This window comes from Pleurodeles waltl, chromosome 5 (genome assembly GCF_031143425.1).
Source record: "Pleurodeles waltl isolate 20211129_DDA chromosome 5, aPleWal1.hap1.20221129, whole genome shotgun sequence".
Classification (NCBI taxonomy): Eukaryota; Metazoa; Chordata; class Amphibia; order Caudata; family Salamandridae; genus Pleurodeles; species Pleurodeles waltl.
This window is the reverse complement of record NC_090444.1, coordinates 964,283,246-964,297,193: the sequence shown is the minus strand read 5'-3', so window position 1 is coordinate 964,297,193 and position 13,948 is coordinate 964,283,246. Positions and strand designations below refer to the sequence as shown.

The 13,948-nt window shown below is 40.3% G+C and overlaps 1 protein-coding gene across 5 annotated transcripts in view; it reads left to right on the top strand.

Annotated features, from left to right (window-relative positions):
• ABHD12 (abhydrolase domain containing 12, lysophospholipase) overlaps window positions 1-13,948 on the top strand; it is a 497,414-nt gene that overhangs the window by 387,782 nt on the left and 95,684 nt on the right. For all 5 annotated transcript variants that reach the window (XM_069235085.1, XM_069235086.1, XM_069235087.1 and 2 more), the window contains one exon: window positions 10,241-10,320. In XM_069235085.1, the coding sequence (XP_069091186.1) occupies window positions 10,241-10,320 (80 nt within the window). The remainder of the gene's footprint in view (window positions 1-10,240; window positions 10,321-13,948) is intronic.

Genomic DNA, 13,948 nt, shown 5'->3' with positions numbered 1-13,948 from the left:
TGCATCCTCAGAAGACTGCAAATCTTCAGCCTGCACAAGAAGAAGAAGCACTCACCCTTGGAGTAAAGGAAGCACTTTCCTGCAACCGCAGGCACCTACAACAAGCGACCGGCTGCGTGGATCTCCCCTCATCTTGAGCTGCGTGGATCCTGCATCTCGGGTGGTGGTCCTGAGTAATCCTCTTGGTCCTCTCTGCCACCTGTCCAACTTTGGTGGAGGTAAACCTTTGCTTTCTCATGCAGGACAGTACCCCCATACACCACGTCTCTTGCAGCTGCCAAGGCTTTTTTGCATCTCCTCCAAGGGATCTTCAGGCTACATGTAGCTCCAGCTCCCAGCACTACATCCTGCAAAGCACAGCTGCCTGTGTGGTTCTCCTGCGGCGTGGGATCCTCTTTTGTAGTGCTGTGTGGGCTTCTTCTGCGACTCCTGTGTCCCCTTCCTGTGGGTGCTGCCTCTGCTCCTGTGGACTCTCTGCGGCGCTGAAGGTCCCCTGTGGCGCCCACTCCTAGGTTGAGTCCTCCTGGGCCTTGCTGACCCCTGGCAGCACCCCTTTTCCACTAACCGCAAGTTTTGATTTGCCAAGGCTTGTGGGTGGAATTCCTCCACCGACGCCCGTCTGCAGTCTTCCTTCCAGCGTGGGACTCTATCTGCATCCATCATGAACTCTTCTCCGGCTCGAGGCTGCAGTGCTGACCTGTTCTTCATCACCGTTGTCCAACTCCTGCATCCACAGCTGGGTGGATAGTAGCTGCTACTACTCCTGGACTCCACTGTGACTCTTGAATTTGGTCCCCTTTCTCTACAGGTCTTCTTTCTTCTGGAATCCACCACTGGTTTTCTTGGAGTCTTGTCTGGGTGTCTTCTTTTTCTTCTTTTGCTCCTTTTGGGTGGTTTGGGGAAAATCCAGTGATTTACTCATGTGTTCCAGGTCTCTGGGGGGTTCTGTTACTTACCTCTGTGGTTTTCTAATACTCCCAGCTCCCCTCTAAACATTTTACTTATCTAGGTGGGGGTATCTTGTTTGCATTCCATTTTTTTAGTATATGGTTTGTGCACCCTCTAGGGTCACTATTGGTTATTGTTATTCACACTTTTTTCTAGACCCTTCCTGTGCCTGTGTCTGTTTACTAGTGTATATATTTAGTTTATTACTTACCTCCTAAGGGTGGGTTACCTTTCTAGTATTTTGTGGTGATTTGTTCCAAAAATAAAGTACCTTTATTTTTGTACAACTGAGTGTTTTTTTCATGTGTGTCAGTGCTGTGTGACTACATTGGTATTACATGCCTCCTAGATAAGCCTTGGCTGCTCATCCACAGCTACCTCTTGAGAGACTGGCTTCTATACACTGCCTACCCTTCACTAAGAGGGGATACCTGGACCTGGTATACGGTATAAGTACCATAGGTACCCACCACACACCAGGCCAGCTTCCTACAGCTATATAAATGCAATTGCTAAACAGTGCAGTTGTAAATGTGTTGCGTTATAAACCTCCTTGGTCACATTTTTTACGCGGAGTGCTCTAAATTTCAAAAACATGCACAGAATACAGATTTCTCCACTGACAGAAGAATACGCAATTGACAAAATCAGAAAATAAAAAAGAGGTTGACAAATGTCAGTCTGCTCAAGCTCATACCTTAGCAAATAGGAATCCTCCCAGCAAGAAAATGCTGGGTTAAGTTTACAAAACATTTATCAAGTTTCAAATTAGATTTTCATGTCTGTTATTTCGTTTGTTGTGCAAGATATACATTGCACAACAATAAGAAGTTTTCTTCTGTATATTTTCAAGGAACTGTTGGTGTAACCTACAGTGATGCAGACATTTATTAGGGAGTACGGTATTGTAAGTCACAAAAAGCATTTTTAAGTTTAATCCTATTGTCCCTTCCTCTAAATCAGATCCTTTTAAAATATATCACTCAGCCAGATATTGGGCTTATAGAGTCTGAGTACGGTCTCATACTGTAGTGAGTTATAACACCTTATCCACATCCTGGGGTAAGCACTGAATGCTTTGTATTGGCCCTTTTAGAGAGACACGTTTACAAAATAAATACTTCCATCATGCAAATAGAATGAAATAGTTTTATAACCTGAAACATCGGTGGTAAACAACACTGTCCACTATGGATACTGCCTAGTAGCCCCCATTTTTCTCCATAACCTAAAGATGAATGAATGAATGGAAAATTGGAAGTACTAACACATAGGAAAGGTTTAACAAAATTTAAGGAACGCCTTTGGGGGGACATGCTAATTCAAAACACACAAGACAATTGCAATTCACAAAATACTTTTAAATTATTAAAACCCTAAAGCTGTCACAACAAGTGTAAATGTACAGAATCCCAGCCTTGGAATAAGTTGAGCCCCACACATGGCCAACAACTGGTACTGCAGCGCACAGTCCCAGAGAAACCAACTTAGACGGGGAATTGAGCTAACACCTTATAGTAAATAATGTTAAATTAATTACTGTATTTTCCGGCGCATAAGACGACTTTTTAACCCCTGAAAATCTCCTCAAAAGTCGGGTGTCGTCTTATACGCCGGTATACGGCGTGCTGAAATTCAGGGACAGGTACCCTGTAGCTGAGCCACTGTACGCTGCATTTGGAAATGAATTCCAAGCGTACGATGGACTCCGCGTCCCACAAAGATTCAGTTACCGTACTTGTGGACACGGAGCTGATCGGTCTTACTGTATGCCGAAATCCTCCATGGCAGTTGTCTGGGCAGGCGCGTGTTCCTGCGCGTGCCCCAGGCTATTCAAATCGCGATATTACGGTCCCATAGAAACAAGATTTGTTTTCTGTTTTCTGTTTCTTTCTTCTCGCGCATGGCACATATTAGGGAATTACCATATAGTAACAGCCATTTTGGATTGGGATATGACAATATTGTAAAAAAATATATATTTTGACCGCATTTAACTTTGGTTGTACTGCAGTTTCAACAATCTTAAATGTAAATTCATTCTCTGTGATTGGCTGGTTGTTGTATACTTGCTGATTCTGAAGGAAGGCAGTCTATCTGGTGAGCAGATACATGTGGTGGTGAATACAGTACAGTACAGCACAGCACCAGTACCAGTACCAGTATCTGTACCAGTTCATACAGTACATCACCAGTACATACAGTACAGTATACAAATGGCTAACAGACAAGACCCCATCCTGGCTCCACCAGCAAGAAGAAAGAAATATGAAGCCGGTTTCAAACTTAAAGTTGTAAACTTTGCCATGGAACATAATAACTGTGCTGCTGCAAGACAATATGGAGTAACAGAAAAGATGGTTCGGGACTGGAAAGCAAATGAAAAAGCATCAAGGAGTATGCCAAGGGGTAAGTGTGCATTAAGAAGAGGCACCCCACATTGGCCAGAACTCGAAAAACATGTAGCAGACATGGTGAATGAGCATCGCCAAAGTGGTTATATAGTGACACGAAATCAAATACGTTTGTTTGCCCTTCAGTGGGCCAAATCTAACCCAGATCACAGCAACAGATTTAAGGCCACTGTATCCTGGTGTACTAGATTCTTTGAAAGGCATAATCTGGTACTGAGGCAAAAGACGAAAATTGCACAAAAATTACCTGCAGATCTTGAAGCCAAAGTAAATAGTTTCCATCGATATGTAATACAACAGCGCAATAAACATGGCTATGCGTTAAGTAGTATCGGAAATATGGATGAAACTCCAATGAATTTTGATATGGTTGGAAATAGAACTGTCCATCCAAAAGGTGAAAAAACAATTTTAATTAAAACAACAGGACATGAGAAGTCCAGTTTTACAGTGGTACTAGCATGCACAGCTGATGGTGCCAAACTGAGACCAATGATTATTTTTAAAAAAAAAACAATGCCGAAACTCAAGTTTCCTGTTGGTTGTTTTGTACATGTACATGAAAAAGGCTGGATGGATGAAGAAGGGGTAAAGCTATGGCTTGATAATGTATGGAGCAGGCGACCAGGTGGACTTATTCAAAAACGTAGTCTACTGGTGTGGGATATGTTCAGGGCTCATTTAACTCCCAGCACCAAGCAAAGGCTGGCAAGAATAAACACAGATGTGGCAGTGATTCCTGCAGGATTGACATCGTTGGTACAGCCACTGGATGTGTGCCTAAACAAGCCATTTAAAGATCGCATTCGAGAACAGTGGAATGAGTGGATGGTTAGCGGCGAAAAGTCATTCACAAAAGGAGGAAACATGCGTGCTCCACAGTTGGATGTTTTGTGCAAGTTTGTCATAAAAGCCTGGAATGATATTGATGCAGAAACAGTAATCAAGTCTTTCAAGAAGTGTGGCATATCAAATTCATTAGATGGTATGGAGGACGACTACTTGTGGCAAGATGAAGAGAAAGCCAAATATGAGACCACACCATCTGATACGGAATTAGATCCATAGGATGACTGCCTTACAAATGTACCACAAGATGTAATTGATTTACTTATGATATCAGATGACGAACAGGAGGATTTTGAAGGCTTTTAAAGAGAAACTGTCAAGCCAGCAAGTCCTGTAAAAAAAAGCTTGGAGTTATGATGGGCGTTGCTGACTCCCTAGGATCTTGCCCGGCACTTGCTCTCTCTCTCTGTTTGTTTATCTTCCTCCTATCATCATCAGTTCCAGTTTGGTTGACAGCTTAGAAAAAAAACAGCATGGCAGTTTCCATGGGTTTATTGTCTTATCCTTCCTTTCAGCTTTAGAGTGAATTAGGAAAAGTTTAATCCACTTGCACTGTTTTATGTTTACATGTTTGATGACAAACAGCCTTATGTTTATAAGTGAGTTTTCCTACTACGTACCTGCATGTCATAAGCATTTGAATTAAAATTACCATATTAAAATCAAATCTGATGTTTTTTAATTTTTATTTGGTGTGCGTTGGAAGAGGGGTAGTCTTATACGGCGAGTATAGTCCAAACCCTATATTTTAACAGGAAAAGTAGGGGGTCGTCTTATACGCCCAGTCGTCTTATACGCCGGAAAATACGGTAGATTGGTTCAACATTTATAAAGGTAACTATATTTTAGGATAATTAAAATGATGTATAAGCATTACAATTGTTACATCTAGTAATAGACTTTAAAATCCACCTCAAATTTTTTATATTATTTTAATGAAATATTCTTAATGTTTAACCTAGTTTGTTAAATATTGTATAAAAATAAAACTGTTGGCGATGTTAAGTATTTTTAAGTTATTGTTTAAAAATAATAATAAAATATTCCTTGTATTATTAAAAGCACATTTAATTTGAGGAGTTAATATGCTGTAAAATTTAATTTGATTCTTTCCAGGTTAATATTAAATATCATAAATGAATTTGCCTGCCTATTATACATTAAAAATCATATCCATATATTAAAAATGCAACTTTATTAAATGTCCACATGCTGGGTCTCCATCTCCTGGCAGAGGTCTCTGCCCCAGTAGCAGATCTGTTTTCTTACTGAGTGGAACATAAAATAAAGTCATAAAGTTACTTGTACTTACTTTACAGTCGTAAATACCATTGTGGGAGGTTCCATCCCCTCTTTTTTATTTTATTTTCAAGCCCTTATGTGTTTAAACTAGTTCTACATGTTACCGTAATTCGGAGCCAATTGAACCTTTTCTTTGCTCCAGTAAGAATCATATTTTCCTGTGATGTTCATTAAGTAGGATTTCTGTAAAGTACACCTCCCTGCTACGAAGGATTTGTGCGTTTCTATGAAAAACTATATGTGTTGGTTAGTTTTTAAAATATACATTGATGACCATCATCTTTAGGTAGAAGCATGTGTTATTTTTTTCTTTTAATTTTATGATACATGCTTACAATAAATAATTAGAACTAATGTCACCATCACACCCAGTAGCCACGGTCACACCAGTTGCTTTGTCAATGTTTGTTATTTCTTGTGACACGCCATTTCTTTATGAGTACATACCATGAAGTAATGACATAATTCATAAGTAACCCTTTAAATCTTATTAAATCTAGGGTTTTAAACGAATATACATTACAAATGTTGGTGTTACATGCACGGCTTTGACCATTGTTTGGAGGGGAGAACCCACCACACACACACACACTGGAGAAGGCGTGTTTGCATCTAACTTCTATCACAGTGCAGCGAGGGTCTGGTCTGGACATTTTGGCCTAGGTTTAGTTCTCACTCATTATTCTCAAGCTCTCTTGTTAGCTCACCCTCTCTTGCTTTCTATTTGGCTTTTTGTCTCCTGCTTGCTAGGTCTCACCCTGCTCCCGCTCGTTAGCTAACTCCCCTCCCCCTCTCCTTGTATGTCTAGCACTCTTCATTTATCATGATGGCTTTACCCTGGTCCATTTGGACGGCTGCCTAAATCACTACCAAGATGTCATATGTATGGTGCTATAACACAACATGAGGCATTTCATTGACTAAGTGTATTGGTAATTTTGGTAATTGGTTGTGAGGTGTTGACAAACTGGGGAACATGGCTTTAATTAGTAGAAAATAATTCTAGATTTCATAATTTTTTTATTTTTTTATTTCTGCCCTGGTCCAGTGTAATGATGCCCCACACCTTCTGCTTTTTCTGTTGTGACATGTTCCCACACTTCTCATGCAAAGCCTTCCCTTGACATTTAACTAACCACCGGCACCGCAGTTTGCTGGATACAAAGTGACCCAAATTCTCTTAGATTCTTTTATCAAACTGAAAACACAACAAAGTATCTTCATTAGCAAACCCATTAATTGTGATTTCTAGAAAACGCTTTAAATCTGTGAAGGACTAGAGAGCAACCTAATATCCTCTGTGCTCTACCCTCTTCTGAGGTGGTGGAAATTGTTAGAACTGGGGTTCCTGGTTGTCAGAGTATGCACCCTGTACAAGCAGGAACCACAGTTTCTAGTGAGGGTACACTAGATACACACTTAGAAATAACCTGTGCTCCCACTCTGGTAGCTTGGCCCAGAGCAGGCAGGCTTATCCAAAGAAGCAAAGTATTTGAGCTATATATGTATATGTACATATATGTATATATCTCTTTATATATATACACACACTCTCTCTCTTTCTCTCTCGCTCTCTGAAAACACCACAAAAAAACTCCACACAGGTTGAGAAAATAGAGAGTATTTATCTGAGGAAAAAAAGACCAAAATAACAAACATCCAATCAGTAGAAGTTGGGATATGAATTTTTTAAGCATAAACCAAAACTAGTGCTTAGAAGTGAATAGCGTGAAAAGGGTACTTGAGGTCACGCTACACTGGGGTAAATCCAAGTTCAGACCAACCATGATGGAGGGCAGGCCTGCTACAGGACTCGTGACGAGCCCATTGAAAGAGTACCTTGGATGGAGCTAATGTTGACGTCAAAGACCAACTGCGAAGGCGATGCTTCGGTTTCGGTCCGCTCAGCCGGGTTGAAGCATTGTCGGCAAGACTTGCAGTCGGGTCCCGTGTCAAACTCCGTTGAGATTAACGCATTGCATCGTCATCGAGCCATGCATAGTGTTGTTGGGCCGCACATTCTGTGGATTTACTGTCGTCGAACAGATTCAGTGGCGAAGGGTGATGCTGCCATTCCGACCGGCGTAATGGTGACAATGCATCAGTTTTTGTAGAAAACATCTGAAGAACCCACTTCCAAGGCCCATGACTGGGGGTGGGAACCTCAGGCAAGGACTCACAGGTGGCAGAGACCTGCAGCACTAGGTGAGTTGCAATAAGTCTATTGTGTCCCTGAAATGTCAGAAAACAGGAGGCGAGCCAGCAAGTCCTTGCAGTCACTCTGTGTTCAAGTGAGAGGGTCCAGTCCTTGTCCTCAGCAGGGCAGAGATCAGCAGACAGCAGGGCAGCTCAGGAAAGTAGAGAAACAGTTCCTCAGAACAGTCAGTTCAGACAAAGTGGCATTATGTACAGCACAGCAGTCTTTACTCCAGTAGAAGTCTTCCCAGGTCCAGTAGTGTACTGAATTGGTTGGATCAGACCCCCAGTTTTTATACCCAAATGTGCCTTTAAAGTGGGGGTGACTTCAAAGAAGAGTGTTTTAAGTGTAGAGAGATCCTTTCTTCCTAGCCCTGGCTCCATACAGCTAGTAAGGGGTAATCAGCCCTTTGTGTGGGGACAGGCACTTCCATATTCAAGTGTAAGTGTAGACTCCCCTCCACCCTTCCTGCCCAGGAATGCCCATCAGAAAGCAGATGAGTGTTCAGACACACCTAACCTTCCTGTGTTTGTGGCTGTCTAGAGGGAATGTACAAAGTGTAGCAGCCACATACCCCAGACTGTATTGGAGACAGACGACAAGGCACACAGAACAGTAAGAGCAGAGAAATACCCACTTTCTAAAAGTGGCATTTCTAAAATAGTAATGTTAAATCCGACTTTGCCAATTAAATCTGATTTATTATTACCATGTCAATGATATGAAACATGATGTAACTACTACCTTCTGGTCTGGGATTACAGCTTAAAGTATATTAAGCAATTCTAAATACTGGCCTATGAGAGGAATAGGCCTCCCAGTAGTGATAAATGACTTTGGGAGTTTTTCATAACCAGGACATGTAAAACTTAAATATACATGTCCTGCCTTTTACTTACATAGCACCCTGCCCTATGGGTTACCTAGGGCTTACCTTAGGGGTGACTTATATGTATAAAAGGGGGGGGTTAAGGCTTTGCAAGGGTTTTTAAATGCCAAGTCGAAGTGGCATTGAAACTGCACACAGAGGCTCTGCAGTTGCAGGACTGAGACATATTTAAAGGGCTACTTAAGTGGGTGGCACAATCAGTGTTGCAGGCCCACTAGTAGCATTTAATTTACAGGCACTAGGTTAAATATGCCAGTTGTGTATACAACAATGTTACCGTGTTTTAGGAGAGAAGCACATGCACTTTAGCACTGGTCAGCAGTGGTAAAGTGATCACAGTCATAAGGCCAACAAAAAGATACAGCAAAAATGTGAGGCACACAGGCCAAAAAGTTTGGAGAAGACCACCATAAGACTGAGAGGTCTAATAGAAATCATATGACCGCTAAACACAAACTGTGAAGCAAAGCAGACCCAGTGATGGCCAGCAAGGATGAAATGAAAAAATAACATTAATCAACCCATCACAGGTACTTTCTTAAAGTGAGGCAAGAGAGTGTCTGAAGAATAATAGGAGGGAAAGAGTACACAATGTGGTTGGGGAGCTGAGAGTATCTGATGAACATGTACAAGAGAGTTTTTGAGGAGATGAAGGAAAATACCTTTCAGGTGGAGATGACATTGGAAATAACACATGACACAGCTGTAGGAGATGTAGTGAAGTGTGCATGATGGCTTGGAGACTCTATGACTAGTAGTGGTAGAGAGAGAGCTCCAGGTAAAGAATAGAGGCAAGAGTTTGTCCTAAGAGAGAGGGAAATTAACAAAAAATTCCAATGGAGATTTGAATGCAACAAGAGTGAGGTGTAGCGCCCTTAGATACTAGATCATTTTGGGAAAGTTCAATATTGTAAAAAAGGATCTCTTAAAAAAAAAAACTAACTATATCCGACTTCTGCCCTCAGTAAAGTGTCACATTAAGTGTCACACCTAGATCATGGCAATGTCCCACATAACCACACTACACATGTAGGAGTGTCACACATAATCAGTTTGATAAATTGACAGCCCTGGTGTTGGGCCAACTGGGCAAAGCCCCTTCACTTCTCACTTCATCACTTTCTTTGGTGTCTCAGTAACACATTACATAAGGAAGGGGGGCATTTTGCTTATCCTTGACTGCATTGCTTTGACAGCTGATCACTGTATCCTTAAGATGTGCCGCAGCTGAGGGCGTCCTGTTATGCAAGTAGAAGGAGTTATTTCAACTTTAAGTTGTTTCTGGTTAATTAAAGCCAGTCTAAAACACAGTGAACGTGTTAAGAAAAGAAAATGTTTAATATTAAATGCCTTAGCTTTCCTGCCTGGCTATATTGTGCACTATGATCAAAAATTTGAAATCACCCTTGTACAAACCCTTCCTCAGAAAATGTTCCATTTGTTCTTTCTTCTGTCGACATTCTGTTCCCAGCAACATATTATTTTGAGTCACCCTGGGGCCACCCTGGTTTGTAAATCAGCTTTCTGTAGTTTCTTTGCATCACGTTGCTCAAATATCTCAAACCATTATCCTTCATAGTTTACTTGATCATTTAGAAGAAAGTACTGTTTTCTCAATTATAACTGTTACTTTTTTTTCAGAAACACCTCCAGAAGCTCTGATACTAGAATCTCCATTCACCAATATACGTGAAGAGGCTAAGAGTCACCCCTTTTCAGTGGTAGGTACAGTTAGTTTTTTGTCTGTGCAGCAGCTATGCAGGTGGTGATAGATATATAAGTTCTTTAAAATCCACTTTCAAATTTAAAAGATCTTTAAATATTTTTATGGAATATGATCTTCTGGCATTGTTGTCCCGGTCCCAGGCAGAACGTCAAATGTACGTAGGAGTTGGTGAGGCACTGAAGCCTTATAGTGATGGGGTATTAAAGTGGATGTTCCTAAATGTTTTGCTTTTTGTAGCCTTTTCATTTATAATCCCAAATTATCTCAACTGATCAACAAAACCTTCCTGCATAGTTATACCCTGCTAGGTAAGAGGTGCTTGTATTGTTTTGGTGGAGGTTGATTGTGTTTGTTTCCATACAAATGGAATCAGAACCTATGTTTTACTCTTACAGGCATGGTTAGGCCTTGGGAGAATCGCCAAGCCAGTTTCCATAATCCAGGAGCTGTAGGCAAGGTTCCTGTTTTTTGGTTCCTGTTTTTCTTTCTCAATGGTTGTTTGCGACATGTAAAGGATTCTTTGGCATTAGCAGTTTGAAACGTTGCACATAATGTTACTAAAATGTAGATAGATGGTGGAGAGCTTGATAAAGTGTTAAATGCAGATATGATCTTACTCTTACTTAGACTCCCCAGAAAACTTTATGTGCACACACATCTTTCATATATATGAAATGTGCAGAGGGTAATATTCAATTCATTACTTTTGTTGAGTGTATGGAGGAAAAAGTTACATTTGAGGGAAGGAAGTAGAATGCTTTGCACCCTCCAAAACCTTAGGTCCAAAACGAAGTACTAGGGCAAATGAAGTGTGGAAACGAATTTCCTACTCCACCTTCTTTTATTGTAAGCTGTTGTATAAAGGAAAACCTGGTAAGTGGTTTTCGTTATAACGGATGGAGACACCATGCCCATACATGGTGGCATGCCTCATCTGTGGAGTTGCACTTCACCAGCAATAAATGTTGCAGGGCAGGCACACCTTATTCGTTTTAAATCACTTGTTTTTGCCATTGTTTGGTATTGCATGCTTGTATCGTGTTGAATCGTTATTGCAAACTATATATAAATAACTGTAACACATTTAATTATGTAAATCGTGGTTCTTTTAATTCATACCCTTGCCTTTGTCAAATCTGGCAGTGATGATGGTGTTTCTAAACAGTGCCTTATTTAAAGTTAAAACATATTTATACAAACTAAACTAAGTGTTTCACTTGAGGTATTGAAGATTGTTCTAGGAGGCGTTCTTGATGATATTAATAATTGTAATATTGTCTATCTACAAGCTAGTATAGTAGCCGGAATGGCAGCCCTGGCTGGAAGTTGAGATACTATTATATGACCTCTTATTGAGGTTACTTGTGTGCTTTGGGCTTTGCAGGTTCTTCTTTGAGTATTTCACCTTGGGGGGCTAGTTTAGGAAGTATTGCACTCCCTGTTCATGGGATTACACCTTTGTGTTATTGACTCCCGTACTAGCCCTGTCATGAATCTGACTGTGCTAAAGGAAATCAGGATTTATTTCCACTGATCAGCCATAAGTTTTATTCTCAGTTTTCTGTCTTCCTCCCTGTGTTGTAATGCTACACTTTCGGCCCATTTCTGGAATCCGCTTTTTTGCTGTGTTAAGCTAGGTGCTGATGGGAGGGTGGGCTCACCATGAACTCGTTTTGTATTTATTTCAAACTATTTTGGTGCAAGGAATTATGATTGCACAGGGGTATCTCATTTTTTGGTAAAAGTGTGCCTAACACGAACAATTCATCTGTTTATTAGGCATTCTTGTGAAGTTACAAGATTAAAAACGTACAGGGGAAGGTTATAAAGACCCTTCCTACCTATGAGTAGTTGTCAACATGTTTCTTCCTATTTTTGTTGCCCTAAGGTTCATAGTCATTCTTCAGGACCTTGTCTAACCAGTTTCCTATGCCTTCTCCATAGTTCTGTTAAGTGTGCAAAGAATTTAAGAGGGCAATATAAAGAAACCTTACTTTGGATTCCACTCTGGTCTTGTTGCTAATTTGAAATTTTGTATGTACACATAGTCTGGGGCTGGGCCTATGGTGAGTCATTCAAGATGGGGTTTTCCTTTACTAATTTTCGCTGTAGATGCAGCTACCGTAAGCCCTGCTGCCACGCGTCCAGACTGAGGGTGAGTGTATGGAGGGTCCATACCTCATGAGAGATGAAACCTCAAATGGGCAATGATGCCCCTAACCTCACTCAGCAATGACAATAAATAGCTTATTAATGTCGACTTATATGGTTTATGCATTGTGTGATGTCATGTGCAGCAGTCATAAACCAAGGTATTTAACCAGAACAAGGAACATTTGCCCTGTAGTTATAAATGCACATATATGTGATCTAATGCCCACGAAATATTTTCGAAAATTGACGAAAATGCATTATTTCCATGAATTCTGAATTTGGGAGGGGGGATAAGGGAGGCTAGTGTCAGCCTTACCCCCTTCCCGTGAGCTAAATAACATCTAGGCATCTGACTGCGTTTAGATTATGAAAACACCAAAACTCTTCTCTTAGCTTCACCATTGCTCCTTGTTTAATTAGCGCCATCCTCCTGAGAGGTAAATCACATCTAAACATACTGATTGCAACCAGTGCCTATTATTACTGCAACATCTAGACATCACTTTTACCTCTACAGACAAAATGTGTTTTTATACAATAAAAAACTTGGTTTCCATAAAACCCAAATATTAAGAAATATCTTCCTCTTAATATTTTTTACTGCAGACAGTCCAACGGCATAGTCCAATAGTCACATGTATTGTTTTCAATAAACATCTTCCCTTTCCTTGCTATCTGTATCAAAGGCAACATGATTTTAACAAACATGATGGGTAACGTGATATATGGACCAGCAAGGCTATTTCGTGGTTCTTGGGATATTTACCAATGTCCCTGCCATCGGCTTTGTGGATTATTAAGTCAGCAATCTTCATTGATGGCATTATTGAACTATAACATACGTTTACTTTTTAAATGTATTCATTCATTTGTACGTGTTTTTGTCCTTGACAAGAGAACATCATAGCTCCATCAACAAACTAGCTAAAACAACCTTAAATTAGCCAGAACTAACTAATTGTATTACAACACAAGTCCATTTTATATATAATAATAGTAAAAACAGTGGTAAGAAACTGTAAAAAAAAAACTGGAACTACAGTAGCAAAAAGTTGCAACAGATTATGAATTCATGTTCATCCTCCAAGAATTTAATGTGTCGGATAAACCGTGTCCATAAAAGTTTTGATCTGGACACTGGCAGAAAAAAGAAAAAGAATATGATATAGAGCTTGGATGGTCAGTGTGAAAATCTGACTGATACGATCCTTAGTGGGGACACACTCTCAAATGCCATGACAATATTTCCGTGGTAAACAACTCATTCTCGTTAAAAAAATAGATATTCTTACCCTGTGTTTGTGTATCATGCTGTTACAAGGCTGTGCTTTCTCCAAGAGTACAGTGTCTACAAGTGGTGTATATGTTTTCAATCTAGTACAATACATTATTTAAATTGTAACTTGTGTTCTTATGAGTACTTCTAACCACAGATTTCTTATCTTATAATAGGCCCTAGGCACCAAACT